The sequence below is a fragment of the Arvicola amphibius genome, chromosome 9 (genome assembly GCF_903992535.2).
Source record: "Arvicola amphibius chromosome 9, mArvAmp1.2, whole genome shotgun sequence".
Taxonomy (NCBI): domain Eukaryota; kingdom Metazoa; phylum Chordata; class Mammalia; order Rodentia; family Cricetidae; genus Arvicola; species Arvicola amphibius.
The window spans coordinates 4236385-4263236 of record NC_052055.2 but is presented as its reverse complement, the minus strand read 5'-3'; the positions used below and the strand labels follow the sequence as shown (position 1 = coordinate 4263236).

The 26852-nt window shown below is 45.5% G+C and overlaps 1 protein-coding gene across 3 annotated transcripts in view; it reads left to right on the top strand.

Annotated features, from left to right (window-relative positions):
- Positions 1-445: 445 nt before the first annotated feature.
- The window catches only part of Ubr5 (ubiquitin protein ligase E3 component n-recognin 5), a 107717-nt gene continuing 81310 nt past the window's right edge, over positions 446-26852 (top strand). For 2 of the 3 annotated variants that reach the window (XM_038344252.2, XM_038344250.2), the window contains exon 1: positions 447-732. In XM_038344252.2, the coding sequence (XP_038200180.1) occupies positions 671-732 (62 nt within the window). In that variant the 5' untranslated portion in view covers positions 447-670. Of the gene's footprint in view, positions 733-26852 lie in introns of all 3 variants that reach the window. The other variant, XM_038344251.2, reaches the window with a different exon arrangement.

Below are 26852 nucleotides of genomic sequence, written 5' to 3'. Positions count from 1 at the left end.
GTGCTCTCCGGAACGCGCCGCCCCGCCCCCCGAGGCGGGGGGGGGGGAGTGCCGGGCTCGCGGCCCAGCGCGCCAATAGGCAAGCGCCTTACAGCGCCGTGGCCCCACGACGTTAAGCCGTCCAATCGCCGCGGCTCGGCCGCCCGTTTCCCGGTGCCCCGCCCCGCGCGCCGGGCCCCTCCCCCGAGGCCCCGCCCTCCGCCCCTCCCCCCCCCCGCCGGTCGGCGCCCAAGCCTGCGAGACGGAGAAACTGGGGCAGAAGTGAAGATGGCGGCGGCGGCGCTGGCGGCGGCGGTTCGTCGCCAGTGACGCGCGCTGCGGGCTGCTCACCCTCCCCGCTCGCCGCGTCCGCCCCGGCACCCCCCGGTCCACCCGCCGCGCTCCGGGCCTCCCTCGCCCGTGTCCGCCGTGGCCAGCCGAGCGGGTGGCGCGTTGATCCGCCCTCCCGCCCGCCGCCGCTGCCGCCGCCGCCAAGCCGGATCGCCGAGCCGGAGACACACGCTCGGCGGGGAGGCGGCGGGCCCTGCGTGCTCGCGGCCCTCCGTTTGGGGACCCGGAGGAGGAGGAAGAGGAGGCGGTGGCGGCGGCCGTGGGCTCCCCGGACGGGAAGGGGCTCGGGGGGCCGGGCGAGAGCGGCTCGTCCTCGGGAGCGGGGCGCGCAGGCGGCACCATGACGTCCATCCATTTCGTGGTCCACCCGCTGCCGGGCACCGAGGACCAGCTCAATGACAGGTACTGGGGCGGCGGCGGGGGAGGGGCGCCTCCCTTCCCTTCCCCCCCACGGCCGCGCCAGGCGCCCCTACCGCCCCCTGTAGGCCCCGGGAGCTGTGCGAGCCAAACTTGGGAGCCCCGGGTCGCGGGGGCGGGGGCCGGCTGCGGTGTGGACGCGGCTGCGGTGTAGACGGCCTAGTGCGCACGCAGCTCCCCCCCACCTCCAACCCCGTTTTCCCCGCCTCTCCCGCGAGGAGCCTCGTTGAACCCGGCGGACGCCCGGGCCCAGGTCCGAGGAGGAATCCATATTAGTCAAAGTTGAATTGAGACAGACAATGCGGATGGGGGATGGTGGAGGTGGAGAAAAAGAGGGAAGGAGAAGGAGCGGCGGGTTCGGGGGGCTCCCGCGAGCCTCGTCCAGGGAGCTGGGCATCCACCCCCCCCCCCTCTCGGGAAGGCGGGGAGGGGCGATTCCCGGCAGACCGTGGGTTGGGAAGGGTAGGAGGGACAGAACGCCATGATTATTGTTATTATTATTAGATTGGAGCCCCTGCAGTGAGGTTGCCTGCCCCGGGAGGGGCGGTGAAGTCAGGCTGGGGGTGGGGAAGTGGATTGAATTCCCTTTGCCTCCTTCCTTGGAAATGGTACTGCCAAACTCTGGCACCCGGGCCCCTGTGGTGAGAGCCATTTTTTTTTTTTATTCTAATGATAGTTTTTTCTCGAGGTGTAATTTGACAGCTGAAAACTGCGTACAGTGTCAAAGGAAAACTATTGGTGTTGCAGTTCGTATTAACGCGCTGTGAATTTCTGGGTTGGGTTCGCTACCAGCAGAGGAGGAATTTTGATTTAAAAATTAGAAAAGAAATCTCATAAGGCCGTTTTGATTTGGATTTTCTCCCTTGGCTCCGTCACTGTGCCTTGCCAGTTTAGGCTTGAGTTGCTTGGCCACATGCTCTCTGGGACCCAAGATAAAACAGGCAAAGTTCCTGTACTGTTGCTAGACAGACTCGGAGGTTGAGGGAGGCCTCCATTAAAGCGTGTCTTGGGACCTGGAACTTAGATCTAATGATGGGTCAAGTGTTTATAGGTCAGAAAGTGGGGGCGTATTAAGCTCCGTTCTACCCGAAAGCAGTCCTGCTGGCCAATATTTCTTTTGCTTGTGGAAGGCCGTCGTTTCCCAAGTTTAGAAGCGAGGTATAATTTTTGCTAAGTGACCGGATGACTTAAGTTGCGTGACGCCCAGTTTGTCATGCGCTTCTCGGAGAGAGGAAGAGGCCTAAAGTGTTGCTAGTCTGTAATGTCCTCCCTCGGCCTGAGCCGGCTGCCTTCGATCCTGGGCGGGCAGCCCAGTTCCTGACATTGGGTGCGGGTTTGTCTAACCTTTAACCATATTGTTTAAATACGTGTTTGCAGAACTCAAAATGCTTTTTGAAAAGATTAACTACGTCGAGTTGTCTTATAGTTCTTTAAATATGGAAGCAACATTTTGTTATAGGATCCTTATTCTGACTTGATTTCGTTAGATGTATTTACAGCTTAAATGTCAGATTTTTTTCTATTTTGGTAAATCTTAGAATCAGGCCAGTTGTGAGGACAGCTCTACTGCCATTAAGAGAAGTGTGTTGGTCATGTTTGAGTCATTTGTCTTGACTTGGAAAGTAGCACCAGAAAAGGAAGGCATGCTTTTGTGGTAGTACTGACTTTAGAGTCTGCACATCAAAACCCTTGTCTCGTTGCCAACCTTGTATTTATTGTTTATTTATTTAGGTTGGTCCTGGCTAGCCTGGAATTCACTGTGTGTTCCCTGATGATGACCTTGCGGTGATTATGGGCCCCAGCTACCACACCCAGTTTCCTTGGGGCTGGAACCCAGAGCTTCCCTTGGCTAGACACTGCCAGCGTGCTTCTTCTCCGTGTGGGGGGCGTTTTGATTCACTTCTTTCTTCAGCTGTTTGAGAAATTTCCTCACAGTTTTTTTAAGTTGCCATTTTCCACCCCTTTGTTTTTGACTCTTCTAGAGTCCATGTACTGTATTGAGAATATCTAGATATTTGCAACTTTTTGCTGTCTGTTGAGATAGCACTCTGGGATAGGGTCTCTATGATGCCCAAGCTGGCGTGGATTCACAGTCTTCTTGCACCTCCTGGTGCTGAGATTGCAGGTGTGTGCAGCAACACCTGGGATGAGTTTTTAACTTGGTTTTTATTTTATGTGTATAAATGAGTACCTGTGTGTGTATGTGTATCTGGTGCAGGAGATCAGAACAAGATGTCAGATCCCTGGAACTGGAGATTATAGGTGGTTGTGAGCTGCTAGGTGTGGGTGATGGAAGTGGAGCCCACGTCCTCAGCAAGAGCAGCACGTGATGGTAACTGGTAAACGTCTTTGCAGCTCTCTGGTGTGAGTTCCTATGAAGTCAGGGAAAAGACAAGTGACTGAGTTAGAACACATTGATTAATACTGTTCCGCTGCTTAGCTGTACTGTGCATGGCCTGTTGAAGGCATCCTAAGTGCTTTGTGACAGAAAAGTCCATCTTGTTTGATGTTTTGAATGTTCATTCTGGAGATGGAATTCTGATCCCCATGTTGCATAGCTGGCACTGTATTGACCAAACCACTGGCCCAACTCTCCAGTGAGTTTCTTGTTCTAGTTCCTGTTTACCAGTGTCTCAGTCAACAAGAACTAGACCCAACCATGGCTCTGAAGCCGGCGGACTGAGGGGAGAGCTGGAAGTGCCCTGCCACCAATCCTTGAAAATGCCTGAGAAGTGAGTTGTGCTCCTCACAGAGGCAAGAGATTTATGGAATGACCCCAGACAAAGGCACAGTGAACCACAGTGAAACCTGCAAGATGCTGGGTGCAACATCTAGGCCTTTCCACTGCCCCAGCCTTAGTACAGAGGTGCTGGGTTTTCATTCACTGGTAGAAATTTATTCTTCAATTTACATGTCTTGTGTAATATGTAAGAAGCGAGTTTACAAGTTTTGTTTTTTGTTTTTTTTTTTTTTTTTTTTTTTTTTTTTTTTTTTTTTGGTTTTTTGAGACAAGATTTCTCTGCAGCTTTTTGGTTTTTCGAGACAGGGTTTCCCTGTAGTTTCTAGAGCCTGTCCTGGAACTAGCTTGTAGACCAGGCTGGCCTCGAACTCAGAGATCCGCCTGCCTCTGCCTCCCGAGTGTTGGGATTAAAGGCGTGCGCCACCACCGCCCGGCAAGAAACAAGTTTTTATCTGACTTTTTTTCTTAACATTTTAAAATTTGTGTGCATGTGAGTGTGCCACAATATGGGTCTGGAGGGCAGAGAAAACTCGGTCCTACATAGCGTTTGGATCCTGGGTTTCAAGTTCAGGTTGTTAGGCTTGGCAGCAAGGGTATTTACTCAGTGAACCATCTTGGTGTGTGTGTGTGTGTGTGTGTGTGTGTGTGTGTGTGTGTGTACACATACGAGTGTGAGTGCCACAGCTGTGTGGGGAAGTCCAGAGGTCAGCTTTGAGGAGTGTTTTCTCTACTTATTCCATGGGTTCCAGAGATCAAACTGAGGCTATTAGAATTGCTTAGCGAGAGCCATGTCATAGCCCCCCCCCAAGATTTTATGTAGTCTATACTTATATTTGGCATGTAATTTCTTTGGGGGTGAGTTGATTTCAATTTTAACAGAATTATTGGAAGAATCAGCCAGATTTTGGTGTCCTAGAGAGTTCTAACAACTTCTGCCCAATATATCTCTCTAGGTCTCCAGGTTACTATTATTATTATTTTTGTTTTGTTTTGGTCAGAGAACTGACTTTCTTAAACCTTTCCTTGTGCAAGATAAGGAAAGGTCTTTTTAAAGTGCTGTGGATACGACCTGCGTTCCCTTCAGATTACTCTTTAGGGTACAGGTCAGTTATACAAGTCATTTCTCATTGTTTGGGGGGGTTCCTGTAAATGCTGCCTTTTTGCAGTATAATGTGTTGCATAATCAGTTATAATCAGGGTTTCTCCCTCAGGGTGCTTGAAGGCTATAAGATAGAATAGACAGGAATTTGAAACTGGTAGGCTGAGTTCCGGCCTCAAGGTCAGGGAGGAACAGTTGAGATAGTGAATGAGAAGTACACAAGTATTAAGCGAGTCTGGAAAATAGGAAGAGATGTTTACTTGAGTTGTTTCTGTACGTGGTTGGTATTCACGTGGCAGTGCAGGAGTTCAGCTGTCTTAGAATGCCCTCCCCCACAATTTCCCTCCCTCCCCTTCTCCAGGGTGCTGGAGCTGGGTAATGCTAGGTGAGTGCGATGTCACAGAACCCATCTCCAGGCCCTGGAAATACTGTTGCTCTACAGGAAAAGCAGCATGGTGGATCATGCCAGCAGTCCTACTGGGACTTGGAGACCAACACCCTAATTGCAGCAAGTTTGAGGCCAGCCTAGTCTAATTTTGAGTTCCAGGCCACGTCACTAACAGTGAGACCCTGTCTTTAATAAGCTAAACCCAGACTAAATCCAAGTTTGCCATTTTCAGCTGAAAGCAGTTTTACCTTTCAGGACGTTCTTGGCCTTCTCTGCTCCTCACTTGACTCAGCTAGGACATTGGTATTGGCCTGTAGTGGCTCTAGGCCAGAGACTTGTAGACTCTCCAGTAAGAACAGGACTGTCCCCACAGTCTGGAATTATTAAATTCACAATGTCAGCTATGTGAGGGGAGAAACCTGGGTCAAGACTATCTTTATTACAGATGAAAAAAAATCAGGTTCTTAAATTAGTTTTAAAACATGATAATTGAAAGCTAATTAAAATTAAAGCCAAAGTCAGGCCTTTGGTAAATAGGCAGATTTCAAGTGCTGTGAAGGCACATGTAGCTCCGCTAGTTCATTTAGGGTGGTGGAGAGAGAGTGGTTCATGAGAGCATGCATGTCGAGAGCTACCGATTGGCTAAATGTAATAAGACTGAAAATAAACATTTTTAGGACTGTTGGGTTTTATGTCTTTGCACTCTGAGCAGGAGCCAAAAGGTACAGAAGAGTAGTAACACAGAGCTGAACAAAGATGGTGGTGTGTGGGGGTCATAATAATAAAACTGCCTGAAATTTCAGTGGTCCCTGCCCCAAGCCCCACCAGAAACAACACCCGAGTGTTAGGCCATGCGTGGTAGAGCGTTGCACAATTAGCAGGAAATCTCACTGATTACTGAGATTGTCATCTAAAAATGATAGTAGAAACAGTGGGAAGGGGCAGTCATGTGTAATAAATGGATTAAAGGCAGTTGCTTCAGAAAAGATTGAAAACCGTGTAGACTAGCCCAACAAGAAGTTGAAAAGACAAATGGGCAGATCAGTTTTACTAGTCAGGAAGTTAGTCACTAAATCATAGACCCGGCACAGACACTAGTGAAGGGGATGTGCTGGTAAGAATGCAGCATGGAGTGGCCCTGGAGGTGGGGACCTGGGTTTTTCTTAGCAGTTACCTCATCTGGGGAACAGACTATAGGGAAATGCAGTTGGTCTCACTGTACAGCCTTGTCTGGCTTGCTACTCATAGAGATCCTCCTGCCTCTGCCTTCTGAGTCTTTGAATTAAACCATTGGGGGTGAGGAGAGGTGTCTCTGAACACCATCTTTGTTTTGAGACAGAGTATCAGTATGTGTGTCTTTCCCTTTGGCTTTTAATGCTTTTTCCTTTTGCTTCTGGGTCCGGAGTGCTGGGATTACAAGTGGACTCATCTTCCCCCCCCCCCCTTTTTTGAGACAGTCTCTTTATTCCAATCTCAAACTCACTAAGTAGTTAGGGGTGACCTTGAATACAGTATCTTCTCTCTAGATTACTCTCAGGTTATAGGCGTGAAAGATGTGAGCCGCTGTACCTAGTTTTCCTCGAGCATCTAGGCAAGCACTGCCCCGGCTGAGCCACCTCTCCAGCCTCTCACATCTCTCTGGCATTCCCAGCTTCTTGACATTGCAGCATGACACCTGAGACAGTCATCTATGAAGTTCACCCTTGAAAACTGCCATCAGGTTACCAAAAGTAGGGACAGAGATGGCTCAGTGGCTAAGAACATGCACTGGAGTTCACTGCACTCAAGGGAACACATCCCCATAGACACATGGGTATGCAGAGTTTTTAACAATGACAAAATCTTTAAACAGTCTCAATATTTTTAAAAGTTAAGTTTATAATTTTGTGTTGGACATCATTCGTAACTAGGCTTAGCCATTGGGGGCTTACAATCAAAAAGGTGCGTGCATGAGAGAGAAAGAGAGAGAGAGAGAGAAAGAGAGAGAGGGAGGGAGGCAGCGGGGGAGGGAGGGGGGAGAGCAGTTTTATGTTACAGCAGGATGTACTTGTTATCCTTTTCCTTGTCTTAGAGAAAACTTCAGTTACCACTTTTTGTTTGGTTTTATTTTGACTTGATGCCTTGCCAATTCTGATCACATGAAAATAATTTTTTTAAACTTTATTTAACTTTATTTCATGCGCATTGGTATAATGATGTCAGATTCTCTTGAATTGAAGCTACAGACAGCTGCAAGCTGCCATGTGGTTGCTGGGAATTGAACCCGGGTCCTCTGGAGGAGCAGTCAGTGCTCTTAACCACTGAGCCATCTCACCAGCCCCGAAAATAAATTTTTCCTTGGCTTGTTCTGATTATGAATCTTTGATTTTTTTTGTTATTGTTGTTACCAGGTTTTAAAAATTTCCCCTGAATATTAGAATTTAAAAGCCTTTTGGAGCCAGGCGGTGGTGGCACACACCTTTAATCCCAGCACTAGGGAGGCAGAGACAGGTGGATCTGTGTGAGTTCGAGTCCAGCCTGGTCTACAGAGCTAGTTCCAGGACAGACTCCAAAGCTATAGAGAAACCCTGTCTCAAAAATTAAAAAAAATATATCTTTTGGAAGATTTCAACATCAGCAGAAGTAGAGAAAAGAGTAAACTAAACACCAGGTACACTAGGTACTCATCCCCCAGTCTCAGTAGTTACAACTCGGACCAGCTCATGCCAGTCCTAGCCCAACTGGTCCTGTCCTGTCACAAAGATTTTTTTTAAAATTAAAATAGTTATTTGGGTGTGCTTGAACTTGTGTGTGAGAGAGTGTGTGTGACAGAAGTGTGTAAATCAGCTGAATCATAAAGGCCCTAGGTTTACATTGTGTGCTGTGTGTATGGCCTTGACTGGCCTGGAATACACCAAGATGTGCTCACCTCAGCCTCCCCCGTGCTGGGATTAAAGGTGTGTGCCGGCACAACTGCTTTTAACCTGACCGCAAGAGAAAACATCTTTGAACTGCACATGGGACACAGTGGGGGTTTCTGTTTTGACTCAGTCTCTATGGGTAGTCCAGACCAACCTGGAATTTACCGTGTAACCCTTAAACTGGGATCCTCCTCGGCCTCTCACCATATGCTGTTCCGCACCGGAACCTTCGTGTTCTGATAGTTTGGGATTGTAATTTGTCAATGTCAGTGCTGAGGGTGGAACCTGGTGCTTCTAAGGTGCTGACTACCATTGAGTTCCACCCCCCAGTCTTGCAGCTCCTTCAGGAGGGCACCTTCCCCAAGTTGTCTGTAGTTGTCACGTGACACTGTTGGGTAAGAGGCTTAGAATGAAAGGATTTTTTTCTGTGGGGAATACATGGAAGAGTAAACTGTAAAAAGTTAATGACATTTTTCTGAGTTAGTATTTAGAGGTGAGAGTATTAAATAAGGTCCTAGAAATTATTCTTTTTTTTTTTTTTTTTTTTTTTTTTTTTTTTTTTTTTTTTTTGGTTTTTCGAGACAGGGTTTCTCTGCAGCTTTAGAGCCTGTCCTGGAGCTAGCTCTTGTAGACCAGGCTGGCCTTGAACTCAAGAAATCCGCCTGCCTCTGCCTCCCAGCGGAGGCGTGCGCCACCACCGCCCGGCTAGAAATTATTCTTTAATAAGGCATTTCATGGTTTATTCTTGCCAATGTAATAGTAATACAACTCAAGTATGGTAAATTCTCAGACAGTTGCTTTTGTAGTGTTTGCATTCGATGCTGTCTCCTTATGTGTGATGTATTACATAGCAGAGATACCATGTTCACTTTCAGGTGGTGCAGTGCATGATACTGAAACATCATTTATTTACTGTTTTTTTACTTTTGTTTTGAGACAGTCTCATTGTGTAGCCTTAGCTGGCCTGATACTCTGTAGATCAGGCTGATCTCAATTTTATAGAGCTCTACCTGCCTGCCTGTGTGTCCTGAGTGTTGGGTTAAAGTCAGCCATCACCCCCAGCCTTGTGTCCTCATCTTTTTGGAGTCCTATATTACATACAGAGTAACTCACCTGTTTCACGTGTGCACTTGGGATGTTGAGACTTCCTTCCCAGTTAAGACATAGAACATTCCATCACTCTAAAGTTTGCCTGGTGTACCTGTCTTCTCGGTCTCCTCACCTTTGACAGATCTTTTGACTCATTTCTTAGCATAAAGATGGAGTCTTAAAGATCATACACCTTGTTTTTCTGATGCTCTGGGTTAACACGTATAATAGATTCCTTTTTATAGTAATCTGTAAGAGTAGTATTCCTTGTGTGGGTACACCACAATTTTAAGTCTGACTTGTTCTCTTGTTGGTGTAAATTTTCGTTTTTTTTCCTGTTCCTGTGTTCTTAAGAATTTCCTTGCTATAAAAGAAAATTATTTTAAAAAGTTGGAAAACAGAATAGAAAATGTCACAGCTCATATTTTGATTCCTTCCCTCTCTCCCTGTAGTTCAGTGTGTCCTGTTTTGTGGTGATGGGGATTAAACTGAGGCCTATGTACACACTTTTTACATGAATGTTTGTTGTTACTTAGTTTTATCCTTGATTTTTTTCTTGACTTTAGTTTGTTATAGTAGTTTTTATTGAAAAAACAGTCCTAAAAATTACATTTTTAATAGCAAGTTTTCTTATTAAAGTTATGTATTTGGGGCTGGCGAGGTGGCTCAGCTGTTACAAGCACGAGCTATTTTAGCAGAGCTATGGATTCCCAGCACCCACGTGGTGGCTCGCAGCCATCTTTACCTCCAGTTGTAGAGGATCAAATGCCCTCTTCTGGCCTCTTCAAGCCCTAGGCATGAACATGGTGCACAGACACACATGCTGGGAAAACATAGCTAAAAAATTTAATTATACATTTTGTATAAAGATGTTAGAATTCAATTGACTGTAATTATTGTATTCTAAAACTGAGTAAATCAGTAAGTATATTTTTCATCCATTAGTTTGGGCCGTATTTTTACTATATGTGCTGCCGAAGCCAGCGTAAGTTTGGGCCACAGCTTTTCAGTACAGGATCAGAGGTATTGAGAGCCCACCCATTTTGAGAAATTGCCTCTGCTCCAGTATGAGCCGCACTCAGATTAGGTTGAGGAGTTGTACCGCGTCTTCACCTGGATTAATCCAATATTAAGGTAGACTTGGTAGCTCATGTCTGTTGTCACAACACTGGGGAGCCTGAGGCAGCAAGATGGTCATGATTCCGGGCTAACCTGGGCTGTAGCGAGACTGTTGGCAAGTCTGCCTGTACACCGTCCAGAAAACCCTGGCCAAACAAAAATCAACACCCTAAACCAAACGTAGACCTCCTCACCAAGTACCTGGAACTCCTGGGGTGATCTGCATTGGCCTCTCCAGAACTCTATAAGAGGAAGGTGGGATTCATCTGTGGTGGTGTTCATAACAGCCTGCTTGCTGCGATTTGAGAAGTGGAGGTTGGAGTTTCTAAGTTCTGAGGAAAAAGTTAAATTTGAAATTAGGAAGTTCATTTGATGGGGAATGCTGAGAAAGGAGACAGTACAGTAGGGTAGTTGAACTTTTTTTTTTTTAATTGCAATACTGTTTGGCCAGTAGTTTAAGCGTATTTCTAGTTAGCTCTTACATCTTAATTACATCTTAAATTAACTCTTTTAATTTGTATACTTTTTTATTGATATTTATTGAGCTCTACAGTTTTCTCTGCTCCCCTTTCTGCCTCTCCCCTCCCCCCTTCAGTACTCCCCCAAGATCTCCATCCTCCCATTTTCCCCAGGAGATCTTGTCTTTTTCTACTTCCTACTTCCCATGTGGAGTAGATGGAGTTGGATGTCTTGAGTGGTGAAAGACTGGGAGAAGGAAGGTCAGGTTGTAGCTGAGTTCCTAGTTGGTGGCTTTGCCTAGAACTAGAACTTTCCCACCATACCTTTTCTTATTTTTAAATTTATTTTTTTTATTTTCATTGAAGTTTTGCTACACGTATGTTTGTGTGAGGATGTCAGATCTTGGAGTTACAGACAGTTGTGAGCTGCCATGTGGGTGTTAGGATTTGAACCCATGTCCTCTAGAAGAGCAGTTAGTGCTCCTAACCACTGAGCCCTCCCCCCATACTTTTTCTTAATGTGTTTTTGTTTCTAGTGGTGTTTAAAGGTAAATTTTCATCTTTTTTTTAATTTTCATCTTTTTTTTTTTCCTTCCCTGAGATGGTATCTCTGTGTAGCTCTAGCTGTCCTGGAACTCACTCTTTAGACCAGGCTGGCTTTGAACTCACAGAGAGTGCTGGCATTAAAGGAATGTGACACCAGCGTCCTGCTAAATTTGTATCTTTAAGAAACACATTGACTCCCTTCATAAAATGATTGTATTCTTTTGCCAGGTGTTGTGGTGAGTACATGGGGATTAGAGAGTCACTGAGAGGGGGAGGGGAGTTTAGTGCTGTGGACAGCTGACTTTTCTTGGGTTCTATAGGAACACTCTGTGTTCTGTATTCAACAGCAGGGGATGAGCTTGGATTGCTGCAACAGGCTCTTCATGTTCTCTGTTGGGAAGTGGTCACTGCCGGGGATTGCAGACCCAGGGTAGAGGCGATGCCTGGTGACCCTGCTGCCAGCTGATCCCCTTCCTGTGACTTCTGAGAACTGACATTTGTCTGCAGATGGGAATCAGTAGGTGGTTCGCTGATACACCACACTTCCAGAGTAGTTGTGGTTTGGCAAAGCTCTTGAGTGGCAGGGTATTGGTTTTTTTGGGGTGGGTATCTCTGTGGCCTCGGCTTCAGAAACTGAACTCTTTGTAGCCACCATGAAGCTGCCGCCCTCCTTTTGCAGATGGTCGTTGTCATCTCATTTACTGCGGTTGTGGTTTTATAAACAGGATCTTGTTATGTAGTCTAGGCTAGCCCTTGAGCCCTCCTGCTGGCCGCAACCTCCCTGTTGCTGGATTACAGGTGTGATCCTTAGGCCGACCTCTCTGATGTCTTGAGAGGGAGGGAGCAACATGGGCTCGTGGTGGGGGAGGCTTGGCTTGTATGTATGTACTGTGTCCCTAAAACCTGACATGGAAAGATGCCTCCTCCACCAAGGATGCCCTGTAAGTAGCATAAGCTAGTCTAGTTGTAGTAAGTCGTTTCCTCTGGCATTTTTTAGGTACATAGTTGTTGATTTATTGTGGTGCTCTTTCTCACAGTACCTGCTGACCATATGGCTAGGTTATGAAGACCACCACTGGAAGGCTCTTAGCTATCCTTGTCTAACTTGCTTCAGGAGAGGGGTGCACTTTCATTACCCATGCCGCACAAGGCCTGGGTCCCCTGGCTTAGCCCTGGAAAGCAGATTAGTTGGCGACAACAAGCAGGAAATACAGAAGTTCCCCGGTCTTCATGGCTCCTAGCGTTCTTCCTCCTGCACTTCAGTTCTCAGCTGCCACGGTGTTTGACACGTGTTGTCGTTGTCATCCATTCCCCCTTCCCCCAATTGGGTGTCTCTGTGTAGCCCTGACTGGCCTCAAACTCAGATCCACCTGCCTCTGCCTTTTGAGTGCTGGAATTAAAGGTGTGAGCCACCCCCAAGATTTTAATAGGAGAATATTTGTGTGTGTGTCTGTCTGTGTACACACTCCCTGGAAAAAACAAGATGCAAGAATCAGTACTTTGTTCACTTTTTGTTTTTAACCATGAAATTAAAAAGAAGTCAGGTTAAATTATATAAATATTAGCCTCCCCCAGAACTAGAAGGTACTCAAAGGGATACTTAAAGCTCCAGCGTGCTTCAAAGGTCACAGTCACAACCACAGTTTGTGTGTAGGGAATCTGGGCTGGGCCTGCTGCAGATGGTGAGGGGCTAGCTGCAGGTTTCAGGACGGGAGAACGACCTTTCCTTTGCCTCTGTGCAAGCATGCTCGTCCAGGCATGGCCGCAGACCAGCGTGCTCTGCTCATTGTGTTAAGTATAGAAGGTTTTTCTGAGCCACCAAGAACTCCTGAAGAAGAGTAAGGGGCCTAGACTAGATGCTTGAAGGAGCGGCTTCGGGGCTGTGCTGGGAGTCATTTTTCTTATTTGAAACAATTACAGATTGGTAAGAAGTTGCAAGAGTGGTAAAAATGTTGTGTGGTTTGTTTGTTTTTGCATTTTGTCCAGGTACCAGCAGTAGAAAATAGCATTTTCTTGAGCTGGTAAGATGGTTCCGCAGGTAAAGGTGCTTGCTGCCAAGCCTGATGACCTGAGTTCTATCCCTGAAAACCACGTGGTGGAGGGAGAGAGCAGACTCTGCAAGCTATCTGTCCTCTGACCTCCACGCTTGGGCCACAGCACACGTGCCTGCCCCCCAATAAATAAATGCAATTACACGTTTTCCTCTTTTGTATTTTTGAGAATTGTTAATCCCGTGGAACAGGAAATTTTGTGGTTTTTTTTTTTTTTTTTTTTTTTTTTTTTGGTTTTTTCGAGACAGGGTTTCTCTGTGGCTTTGGAGCCTGTCCTGGAACTAGCTCTTGTAGACCAGGCTGTTCTCGAACTCACAGAGATCCGCCTGCCTCTGCCTCCCGAGTGCTGGGATTAAAGGCGTGCGCCACCACGAAATTTTGTGTTTTATTTAATGTTGAATTGAGGTAGGGTCTTGCTGTATAATAACCTAGGTTAGCTTCCAGAGTACTGGCCTGATAATCAGAATTTAATTGTAGCTCCGAGCTCTTACTGTATGACAGAACACTTCACATACAGTGTTTTCCTTTGTTTGCCAACGCTATGAGGCTCGTTGCATTTGAAATTGGTTGTTGCTTCTTAGTGGTCAGACTCCATACTGGAAGAGTGGAGATGGGCACTGGCCAGGGCCGCCGGGATGCTCGAGCTTGTGCTCCCTGTAGGTGTCGGCCTGGTGGCATTGGCAGGTGCTGCAGACAGAAGAGAAATGTGACAAGAGCAAGAGTCAGCTGACTTACATTAGTGTGTTGTGAGCGGTGCATCAGGGTTGTGGACATCCATGCCGCGTCTTTTAAGGACTGTAGAAATTGCCTGTTATACTCTGTTTCCTAAGGCCCCAAGGAGAGGTGAGATGGTCAGAAATGCATCTCTCGATTCCTATGTATCTATTTAATTTGCCTTTTTCCCCTTTGAGCTCTGGCTATCCTCAAACTCATTATGTAGGCCTGACTGGCCCCAGCCTCACATAGATTTGCCTGCCTCCATCGAAAGGTGTGCTCCACTACACCTGGCCCGACTTATTTATTTATTTAGACACTGTCCTCACTCTCTGGCCTCAAACTTGAGATCTTCCTTAAAGGCAGAGGCCTGTGAATCTCTCAGTGCAAGGCCAACTAAGCCTGACAGCCCTGGCTACACAAAGAAACCTTTGTCTCGAAAGAAAAAAACCTGAAAAGAGAGAGCTCCTCCTACCTCCATCTGGGGTGCTGGAGAGTTGAAGTTAGCTGACAGTGACGACCAGGTGTTGACCCTGCCCTCCGGCTTCTTCCCTTTGGGTGCATGCACACAGCAGTAGAGCTGCAGACGCTGTTGTTCACTAGTATTTCCGCACTCCTCGTGTGTGAGGGTGCATATATTGAAGTCTTTTCTTTAAAGGAGGAGCTTGTCATTTAACTTAGCAGGATTGTGGGGCTCTGCTGCATGTCAGCACTAACCTGGATGTCATGGGAATGACAGCCCTGAATGGGCTGACTTGGCTGTAGGGTGTGTGCAGGATTCTTCAGCAGAGTGCTAGCCTCGTCTGGGAAGGCAGGAAGGTCCCCTGAGTTCTTGAGAATGAGACTGGGACAGTGAATAGGTGGTAGCCAAGGGGTTGATGGGGGAGCTGTGGGCTGCAGGGGGCAGGGCAGAACTTTCTAGGCACTGAGAGAAAAAAAAAAGAGTATTAGCTGGATTAGGTGGCTCAGGCCTTTAATCCCAGCACTCTAAGGCAGAGGCAAGTGATTGATCTCTGTGAGTTCAAGTTCAACTTGGTCTATGTAGAGAGATAGTCTTAAAAACAAAAACCAAAAAGAATAGGATTGAGGGCCAGTAGTTGTGGGGATGGAACTTTGGGCCTGTTCTGCAAGTTCTGAGACCCATAGCAGATCTTGATTTTCAGAAAAAAGGAACTCAGTCTAGATTAAAAACTGTATTATTTCTGTGTGGTGGTAGAGGGTATATGCGTGCGTATATACGCCATAGACTGCAGGTGGCGGTTCCAGGCACTGTGGAGTCAGCGCTCGCCTCCTCCCACTTTGACATGGGTTGGGCTCTTGAAGTTCTTCTGATTGAATTCTGCAGCGAATGCAGCAAGTATTGGGTTTTTTCTTTTTTAACCTGTTGAGCTATCTTTTTTTTCTTTTTCTTTTTTTTTCGAGATAGGGTTTCCCTGTAACTTTGGAGCCTGTCCTGGAACTAGTTCTTGTAGACCAGGCTGGCCTCGAACTCAGAGATCTGCCTGCCTCTGCTTCCTAAGTGCTGGGATTAAAGGTGTGCGCCGCCACTGCCCGGCCTGCCGAGGCATCTTACTGTCGTCGTCCTCCTCTTTTAAAAAGACAAAAAAACCTTTCTGTCCTTCTTTATGTGGAATGGAGAAGGAAGGTGTTTCCAACCCATGACCCTTCTCTTTGTGGATCTGTCATTTTGGTGATAATGATTTCTGTTTTTGATGGTTTCTAGTCAGGTGTAGTAGCACACACACCTGTAGCTTGTAATCTCAACCCTAAGGAGGCTGAGATGCTGATGCAAGTTCAATGCCAGCTTGGGCTGGGGTCAGACCTTCTATTTTATAAATGAATGAATGAATGAATGAATGTTTCCAGTGTTCAGCTATGAGCATTTCCAAAATAACATGCAAATTCTAAACTAGCCAATAGATTCTGATACTCATCTTGTAGGCTTAGCTAAATGTCTGCCGTGTTTTCAGTGTGTGCATCTATATTTCTTAGCACTTTACTGAGTTGTTTGAGACTTACAGTCACGATACTTCATCTCCTGTATGTGGATCTTTTTTCTTTACAACCATTTTGCCATTTTTATACCTTAGAATTGAAAATTGATAGTCATCCAGTAAACAGTGTATATTCACATTTCTCTACTTGCCTTATAATGTCTATATAGAACAGTTTTCTTTTTTTTTTGTTTTTTTTTTTGTTTTTTTGTTTTTTGAGACAGGGTTTCTCTGCAGCTTTAGAGCCTGTCCTGGAGCTAGCTCTTGTAGACCAGGCTGGTCTCGAACTCACAGAGATCCGCCTGCCTCTGCCTCCCAAGTGCTGGGATTAAAGGCGTGCGCCACCACCGCCCAGCTATAAAACAGTTTTCAAAACAGTTTTTGAATTTTTATCATGGAGACTATTTATACTCACTCTGCCGATCAGACTGAGCTTGAACTCAGATTCCCTTGCCACTGCTTCCTGAGTGCTGGGAGTAAAGACATGCGCCACCATCATCTGGCTTCATGGAGACATTTTTACAAAAATATTTGGATATCTTTCTTTTTAGAGCCACATACAGTTATTCTGTATTCAGGCCATTTACTTTATTATTCTTTTGAGACAGGGTTTGTGAAACCAGCTGGCCTCAAACTCATAAATTCACCTGCACCTCCCACCCCATGCTGGGACTAAAGGGCTGACCGTCCTATTCTGATGCTCCATATTTCAGTTCTCATGAACTTGAAGTTGTGTTTTGAGAGTCTGAGTCTCAGGACTGGTAAGTTGCTTGCTGGATATGCTAAATTCTGTCCCCGGCACCCAAGTATAAAGCTGAGTGTGTGTCCTGAAAACCCAAAACCAAAAAAACTGAGCATGGGGACCATGGTTGTAAAATCCCATGACTCACGAGGTCAGTGAAGCCAAGGGACGGGGGGGGGGGGGGGGGGGGGGGAGGAGGGGGCTGATTGGTGGGGGAGATGACACCCAAGGTGTCCTCTGGTCTCCAAACACATGTTCATGAAGGTCGGTACCTTCTCATGGGGAAAATATACACACATGCATACGCTCACTCATGCACACACAATTTTAGAAACATCTTTAAAAATAATAAAGACCAGGCAGGTCTCATGCTTGTCTTGAGAATCCTGACGTCAAATGACTGTCCTGCCCCAGCCTTACCGCTTGGTATTACAGGGTGCCAGTGCACTGGCCTCGTTAACTTTGAATTGAACTATATATTATAGTAGTTTCTGTTTCCGTGGTGTGTGTTAGGATGCATTCCCAATATTTTCCTAGACCTGGTAGTGAAATATTTGAACTTTGTGTGATTGACAGTTTTACTTTGTAAATATTTGCATTGGACTGTGTTACAACGAGATGACCTCTTACACTGACCTCTTGAGTCTAGTTGGTACTTGTTGGACTGGAAGGTGTTTAGAGATGGTTTTCCAGGAGATGCTCAGTGGTCAAGGTTTTGGTCTTGTCAGCTTTGATGTCTTTGCAGCATCCCATTAGGGTGAGGAAATGAGACGGTTTGAGGAGTGTGTCACCACGTGTGCCTGCAGTTTGCTCGTCAGTGCTTTGTAGTTACCAGGGTGTGGCAGGGAGGCTTTCTTGTTGCCCTTGGTGCTCTTTAAGGAATGGTTTTATTTTGAGCAAAGATTTACTCTTCAGTTGAGTTTGTGGATGAAGGAATTTGAAAAGGTTTTTTTTTTGGTGTGTGTGTGTGAATAAATGTATAAGGAGGTCCACAAGTGTAGAGGGGAAAGGTTCTTCTGGTTTGTCCTGGCAGTGCAGGGGTGGCGCTGAGGGCCTCCTGTGCCTCTGGCAAGTGCTGTGTGCTGGATACTGAACTCCACCCTCTCAGTCCCTGGTGTTGTTTTTAATATAGCTCAATTACAGGAAGGTGTCCAAAGCATAGCTGCAGCTTCATTCATAGGCAGTGGAAACACGCCAGAGGAAATTCCCAGTTTCTCTTTGATCATCGTACTTGGTTTTTATTAACTGGGTTTCATTATTCATCCCACACTTAGGTAGAAACAACACAGATCATTTGTTATCGCTGTCTGCACAGGATTCGCAGAGCTCAGCTGCCTGGCTCACTGTCTTGTCTCCTCCCTTTGCAGCTGCCCTTGAGTACTGGCCTGTGGAAGTTTGTTGAAGACTCTCATTGGTGGCTCCATAGAACTCGTGTCTTCAGCCTGGAGGCTTCAAGGGAACTAGACTTGTTATGTAGCAGCTCGGAGTTTGAAAGACTCAGCTGGGAGGGGTGTGGCTTTTGTGTCTGACTTAACCTTAAGGCTCTGCCATAGTCACTTAGGCCTCATTCTCCTTTGGAGAATCCCATCCTGAGGGTAGCACACATTCCTGGAGAGAGTAATTTAAATGCTGGTGACAACTACATCTAAGTAAGACCTATTGTTGCTGTGGTTTTGAGACCGGGTTTCTCTGTAGCCTTGGCTCTCCTGGAACTAGCTCTGTAAACCAGGCTGGCCTCAAACTCAGAGATCTGCCTGCCTCTGCCTCCTGAGCTGCTGGGAAGAATTTGTTTCTTAAACCACCATTTAGAAAGATGGTAAATAATACTAGTAAAATAATTTTCAGAAAGATTTGTATACCATGGAAGGGTTGATATCATGCATTTGAATATTGAAGCACTGACAGTTTGGTATTTATTGCATTGTACATAGCACACCTTGTGAAAATATCATTTATAGTAAGCATAATATTTTGAGACAGAAGTGTTGGACTTGACAGTGGGCCATCATAGAGGCTCTCCATGGCATGGAGGTCAGAAAGCAGGTGTGTTTCTTTGACATCACTGGTGTTAGAGTCAGGTGTCTCACTGAGGAAGTGTGGACCACTGCTCTGTTCCCTGATTCAGATGGATTGTGGACCAGTGGTTAGTATTTATTTTGTGTGATTCCTGTGCAAATAGTATTTTTCTTTTTCAGATAAGAGGTACTTGTCTTAATCTGATTGATTGACCAGCTTTAGGATTGAATGCTGTTCTATTCAGAGACATCTGATCTGAGATAATGGCTTCACTGTGACTGTGTTAAATTATTTGGTTATTTTTGTGCTATCTGTGCATCAGGCATTCTCCTCGGTATTGAGTATGAGATGACGTTCAAAAGAAACTTGCATTCAGTAGGTTCCAAATGGAGAGCTCCAGGCATGTCTTTGGGTAGGTGTCTTAGTCAGGGTTGTGGAGGAGAGGGTTTGTTCCCTCTCTTCTCTGTATATAACAGTTCATCATCAACAGCAGTCAGGGCAGGGACCTGGAGCAGAAGCTGATGGAGAGAGAGGCCATGGATGGGAGCTACTTACTGACTTGCTCCTATGGCTTGCTCAGCCGGCTTTCTTAAAGAACCCAGAACCACCTGTCCAGGGTCTGCACCACCCCACAATGGGCTGAGTCCTCCCACATGAATCACTAATTAAGAAAATGCCTTACAGCCTGATCTTATCGAGCTGTCTTCTCAGTTGAGGGTCTTTCTTCTGATGACTACCTTGTGTCAAGGTGACATGAAACTGTCCAGTACAGTAGATTGTTTACTTTGTAACAAATGTAGCTCCCCAGTATGGGAAAGAAGGAGGCACCTGCTGGTCTTAGAGTTGACTAGAAGCAGGGCTGGGGAATCCAGTGCTTAGAGAACTTGCCCATTTGTGTGAGGTTCTGTGATGTATCCCCCTCTCCATAAAAAGATGAGAGTTTCCTAGAAACGGACAGCACCTGTAGCTTTGCCTATAAGAGTATTCTGATAGTTTAGTCAGTTTTTAAGCAGTATTGATCATGTCCTGGTTTTTTTTTTTTAATGTTTTTGGAGGTTTGTTTTTTTTTTTTTTTGTTTTGTTTTGTTTTGTTTTTTCGAGACAGGGTTTCTCTGTGGCTTTGGAGCCTGTCCTGGAACTCTTGTAGACCAGGCTGATCTCGAACTCACAGAGATCCGTCTGCCTCTGCCTCCCGAGTGCTGGGATTAAAGGCGTGTGCCACCACTGCCCGGCTGTTTTTGGAGGTTTTAATTTAATAGAAGATGAATTGAACTTGCAGTAAGTTTTGTGTGGCTGTGGCACACACACAGCACGCTTTGCTGTTTTGTATTTGATGTGTTTGAAGTCAGAAGAAGCCCTGTCTTCCAGGCTTTGTTGGCATTGTAAGATGAGGACGCAGGCGCAGGCAGGTTCTCACGCTTCCCTGAGTTCAAAATGGGCAATGATAGGAGTGTCCAATGAAGTAAACTCAGCTTTTAGACTTCTTGGAAGCCAAAATAAACAGTGGCTAAGAAATTACTGTGAGTGTTATATTGTGTATATAAGAAAAATTCTTTCCTTAGTTACTGTCTGAGACAGTTTTTTTTTTTTTCTTGTACCTCTTAAACCTAGTGGGCGGTGGGAGTCTAGTCCACAGAGGTTCCTCTTATAGGTGACTGTTGCGCACTGACAGACCCTGAAGGGGGAAGACAGTCTTATTTCATAGTGGTCTTTTCAAGTATGGATGAATACAGCTGAGCAGAGCTCTGTTTAGAGGAGTCTGATGTCTGATGCTATAGGTGGTGAGGTCCTCCACCCCCCCCCCCCCGTGCTGTGTAGCCCAGGCTGGCCTTGAACTTGTGGTCCTCCTGCTTCTGCTTCCTGAGTAGTTGTGGGATTGCAGGGATGTATTGCTAGTTTAGAACAAATTCATTATGGCAGAGTTTCCTTAGACATTTGAACCAGTGGAGAATTGGGACGGATTCACTTTTGTTGCTATTTCTACTTCACTGCTGCTGATGAGAGAAAGGGAAATGCTAAGTGGGGACTGGCTGGGGCGAGGAGGGGTGCTGGGCACAACCACTAGACTATTTTGAATGAAGAGAGCAAAGATTAATCCAAATGCTTAGCCATTATATCCCGTTAAAAAAATAAGCACTGAGAGGGTCATGGTTGCTCACCTTTAATCCTAGTTCTGGGGAGTCTCTGAGTTCTATGCCAGCCTAGTCTATTCCACAAGTTCTACATAGTCCAGAACTACAATGAGACCTTATCTTAAGAAAAAGGACTTGAAGACATTGGAAACGTGTGGCACACCAGAGGCAGCTGAAGACTAACTGCTTCCAGTTTCTAAGCACAAAGCAGGGTAGCAGCACTATAATAACCCACTAGTCCCCAGTCCACACACACATGCCCTGCAGTTTAGGATGGAGAAAGCCATAACCGAGCAAAGCACACTGGCATCAGAAGTGAACAGTGGTCCTGTTTTAATAATCTGACTGTAAGAGCTGTCACTGCACTAGGTTCCTGCATCCAGCCCCAGGCAGGGAGAAGATGCATGCTGGGAACCCTCTCCCGCAGACCAGACTCACTGGCACTGGGAGTGGCTTTTCCAGAGGACCCCCGTTCAATTCATACCCACTTGGCAGCTCACAAGCATCCATAATTCCAGGTCCATGGGATCTGATGTCTTCTTCTGGCCTCTGTGGCACCAGACACACAAGTAGTGCACAGACATATACAGGCAGAATACCCATATACATAAAATAGAAATTTAAAAATGTGTATTTGTGTAGACACATGTAGATAACATGTGAGGAAGGACTAAGCCATTCCTCTGAGTGTTTCAGATCAAAACTGTGATTTAGCTTAAAGGCCAGGCTTTTATATTGGGATATTGTGGTTAGTATCTGTCTGTTGTCTACTTTATAGAGTCTTCCAAGCTAATAACGAGTAGACGAGTAAGAGAAGTAAGGCCGCGGCAGGAGTCCTTTAGATTTGTTTCAAGTAGACTGCAAGGTCAGCAGGCTGAGTGCATTCTTCATGTCTGTGTGTGTGTATGTGTGTGCTGACCTTTGCTTTCTCCCTGTCCTCTCCCTAACTCACAGCCATAAGCGAATTCCCATCTTCTCCATTCTGGGTGCTGTATTTGTGTGATGTCTGCCTGGAAGCCCTCCTTTCTCTGAAAGCATTTAGACTTCTCATGGCTTCATGGACCCACTGCTCCTGGAATTGTGGCCTTCTATGTCTATTGGGCTATATAATTTAGATTTCCATATGAGTGTTTTACCTCTATGTTTATCTGTGTACCACTTGTGTGCCTGGTGCCTATGGGAGGCCAGAAGTGTGGTGCTGGGATCCCCTGGGACTGAAGTTAGAGGTGTGAGTACCATGCGGGTGCTGGGAAGTGAGCCCCAGTCCTCTGGAAGAGCAGCCAGTGGTCTTAACTGCTCAGCCATCTCTATCTCTACAGCTCCAATTCAGATTTTTTTTTTAAATTAGAGGCTACTTTAATAAGTCCAATACAATTTACATAAAAATACCCTGTGAGAATTTCATACATGCCACAATTTGGGCTTTTAAGACAATTCCGTGAGAATTTCTTTTAAGAAAAGATTTTGTTTTTATTAGTGTTTTAATTTGTTTATGTGTGTTTCTGAATGTATGCCCCATGTGTGTGGGTGCCTGGGGAGCTAGCCACAGTAGATGCTGAGAACTGAACTTGGGTCCTGTGGAAGACCATCAGGTGTCACTGAGCCATTTGCCCTGCTCCAGTAACAGTTAAAATAGAGGTATTTGAAGTTGCATAGGATATTTGAGATAGACTTTGTAACTCAGGCTGGCCTTGAACTTGATCTTTCTCCCTCAGCCTTTCCAGTGCATCTGGTAATAAGGTACACATTTTGAATGCAAATGCTGTCTTTAATTTTCCTACTGCTTTGTAGATAAGGCCATGATCACTGTTGGGAACTTGGTGAATCTGAATTATTATTTTTCGTCAAAAGCAGGGTTACAGCATTTACTGTCCTGTTTCAAATGTCTTGAATTTTCTAACTTTTTTGGTTTCTCCTATAGCTTTACAATTCATTCTAGGTTTTTGGAGGTAGTGGTGATAAACACATAAAACTAGCATAGTCTTGAAGATAGAATTTATTTTTCCCCCCAAAATACACATATCTACTCTGATTAATTTTTTTTCTTTTTTATAAAGTGACCCCTTTTAGCTTTTTTTGTTGTCCTTACTGGTAATGTCTGCCTATGCATACATGTTGGTCTTGGCCATGGCACTGTCTTCAAAGAGATTTGGAGCCTCTTTAGCGCAGTAACCCTACATTTTCCTCCTGGAAGGAACATCTTCATATGCACAGGCCTGGTGGCATTTAAAAATGCACTCTTTGTGCTCAAGATGGAATTTTGGGAGCCCCAGTCTTTAAGCTGAAAAGAATTGCAGTCAAGGCTTACATTTTGTCTAAGTACCCTTTATTGAAGTACTTCGTTGTCTTCTGTGTCGGGGTGCGCAGGTGTTGTCATGTGTTCCCCTCTGTTGAGAGACTTCTGTGGTACAGCCTTGAGCTTTGTGATTCACTTCTACTTTAGGAAGTAAAGTGAAGACAGTGTGGGCCCGCGGCTGTCCTCTGCCCTCCCATTAAGGAGATTGACATCTATGAAATACATTGATATTTCTTTTTAGTTTTTGTCAATCATCTGCCTGTATTTTATTTTCAAATTTGCTTAGCCTTCTGAGGAGAGATTCTTATTCCAAGATAATAATGGTTTGATTACAGGAAGATGGGTGGGTTGATTGATTCTAATGTTTATTCTTCTAGCTGTGTTCTACCCTGGCGCAGTTTAGATGATATCTAAGAAAATTTACATAAACGACATCAAATCTTCGAATTCTCCCTTCTCTGTGTGTTAGTGTTGGGGGGGGGATCTATTTCTGGTCCGGTTAAGCTGTATTTGTTTTCTTGATGTGCTCTGTATGCTGGAATATACTAAAGGAAGAAAGGCTTTCTGCATTAGGGGTTAATTGTTAAGAAGGTTCCTGGTGGTTTGAGTATAAGCTTGCTTGAATAGTCCTTTTCCTTCCTTCCTTCCTTCCTTCCTTCCTTCCTTCCTTCCTTCCTTCCTTCCTTCCTTCCTTCCTTCCTTCCTTTTTAAAGACATGGTTTCTCTGTGCAGCCCAGGCTGTCCTAGTAGAACTTGCTTTGTAGCTGTGGCTGGTCCTCCAACTCCCGAGAGCTCTGCCTGCCTCTGTCTCCTGAGGCAGAGGATTAAAAGCGTGCACCACCAGTTGCCTGCCTGAGTAGCCCTTTTTAGTGGGAAAAGATGCCCAATAAGAACCGCTTATGTTAGAGAAGGGAAACTTATGGAAATACCTTGCTGTCTTCATAAAGGCAGGTTGATTTTAACTGAAAAAGATCTGCCTAAGATCTGTCTGCTGCAATATTATTTCGGCTTAAAGAATGCAGCTAGAGCTGCATTTGTGGCACATACCCCTAATCCCAGCATATGTGGGAGGAGGGAGCAGCAACAGGAATTCAAAGACATCCTTGATGTCTGAGGCATTGTCTTTAAAAAAAATATGATCTTGCTTTATAAATATATAACATTTTAAAATAATACAACTTTAGGTTGGGTGGTGTTGTTCATGTTGACTACTTTAAAAAGATCTGTTTCGGCTGGGCATGGTGGGAGGCAGAGAGAGGCAGGCCGATCTGTAAGTTTGAGGCTAGCCTGGTCTACATAGTGAGTTACAGGACAGCCAGAACTACACAGTAAGATCCTGGGGATAGGGTGCTGTTCAGTTGATTAAATGATGGGAAAAGTGGGCATTTTTGTTTAGCTAAAGAGAACAATAATATGACGGTTGTCATTGTTCTTTCCAAGGAAGTCTGGTCTGTGTATTCCTCCATGGTTCGGGGGTAGAGATCTGGAGAAGACTTGGTCGCTGAGCTCTTAAACGAGTGTCTCCAGCTTCCTAAGATCTCACTATACTGCGTCCTGTTCGGGTTCAGAGTGGGGAACAAAGAATTGGGCAGGGTTAATCAGATTGCTGTTGTCAGTCTTGCAGAAGCTTTAGTAAGGCTGTGGACTGAGTTTCTGAGGGCCAAGTCTACACCAGTTTTTCTGAGTTGAAGCATGCTCCTGTAATTGCTCTACACGGACTTTTATGCTCATGAATGTTTCAGAGAATTCTTTGTATGTTTATGATAGTTCGGAGCAGCCAGTCCTTGACCTAGTTAATGTTAGAATCACTTTAACTGCTTAAAGTTTTGAGCTGGCAGTGTGGTCATGTGGGATGAAACCCCAGTGTAAATGGGAAGGCGGTGGTCTCTGCAGTGAGTGCTCTTAACTGCTGAGCATTTCTTGAGCCTCAAGAAACCAACAGAGCTTGATGTGTGTAATTTTTATTGCAAATGTTTGTAATTTCGTTCAGTTTAGAAGCCAGAATATAATGTATTTATTGCCAGCAGAAAGTGTCCAGCGACAGTGCATGCAGGTCATGGTGGAAAGCTCTTTGCTCTCAGCTCGGGTCACGGAAGCAGACATCTGTACACAGTAGTCTAGGTGTGTGTTTACCTGGGACTTGTGTCTGAATGAGCTCTCTTTCCCTTTTCCTGCTTCCACTTTGGTCCCTTTGGCTCATTTCCCTAAGAACAGTCCAGATTGTGGGAGGAGAGACTGACCCCTGAGTGGACGAGACTGAGAGAGTTTCTCATCCTGTGAGGCGGTACTGAGTGTTTTCCTGTAGGGGGCACTAACTGTCATTATCTAGAGAAGGACTTGCTGTTGCAGCATCAGCTGAACTAGGTTGTATCCTCCAAAGTGTTACTTCGCAGGTTACCATTCCTTGGGTATGCATTAAAGAGCCTAGTCTCACGTTGGTTCTAAGATGTGTGTGGTAAGGTATAGCCTTCCACCTTACTTCTCTAAGACAGGGCCTCTCACTGAGCCTAAAGTGTGCTGGCTAAACTGTTGGCCAGCAGACTCCCAGCATCCATTTGTGTCTGTCTGTCCTACATGAATTAGCAGGCATATGTTGCTCTGCTTGGCTCTCTGTGACTGCTAAGGATTTAAACTCATGTTTGCTAAGTAAGTGTTGTTACCCATTGGACTGTCTCTCTGTACCCTTAAGAAGTGTTTTAAATTATTATTGATGAGGGGATGGGTTGGGCTGAAGAGTTCAGTGGTTAAGGACTGATGCTGGTGTTCCCAAGGATTCTCAGCATCTTCAGGATGTCTCACAACCGTCTGCTCTAGTTCTAGGGGATTTATTACCTGTCCTCTTCTGGCCTCACTAGGCACCAGGCATGCATGTGGTACACCGACATACACTTAGACAAAACACTCATACATAAAATAAAATTAATAAACTTTAAAATTGTTTTTGAAAAAGAAAGCAACAAACTAGGTCTTCACTATTTTGAAATGATGTAGGGTTTAGAGCTGGGGCATGGACCAGCATGTGGTTAGTAAACATGTACAGTGTGTCTGCTGTTGAGGACTTAGGAGTTAATGATGTGGGGCTTTGTCCTTCTAGAGTTTTCCAAACAAGAGTACCAGTGAGGTGGTGCCGTGGAGGAAACAGGCAGTAGGTACATGGGGCTTAGGACAGTGCTTGGCTTAGTGTGGAGTTGAGGGTGGGTGGTTTCCAGTAGCTGAGTTACAGACGACTCTGGGGGTACAGTTGCTCTTCTAGGCTGAGGGAGTGTGCTGGAAAAATTAGTTCATGAGTGTAATCTGAAGAACTGTGGCAAGATAAGGCTTGTTGGGTTATAGTCTGCTTCTGAAGAGCTAGGATTAGAAACATTATGTGTGGGGGGAACCAACCAAGCAAGCACAAACCCACTCTTCATTAGAAGAGAGCCTAAGCATAAGGACAGAGGATTACTGGGTAGCGCAGCTTTCTGTCTCCAGGATCCTCATTCTGACCATTCCTTGGCTTCTCAGATTCATGCCGACCAGACTATTAGCTTGACACTGGTTCAGGTTAGACTGGGGCAGATTAGAAGTTGCAACATAGTGCACACACCAAGGATGAAAATAGGAGTTTACAGTATTGATAATAGCTGCTATTGAACATTTAAGTGATTGGCTCTCCAATATATGTAAGAAAATCACTTCTTTCAGACAGATGGTTAAATTTCCACTTAACAGACGAGAAGCTGTTTCAGATCTGTGAGGTTAAAGCAAGCCGTGTGTGTGTGTGTGTGTGTGTGTGTGTGTGTGTGTGTGTGTTAGTGGACAGGATTGTGTGCAGCGGAGCT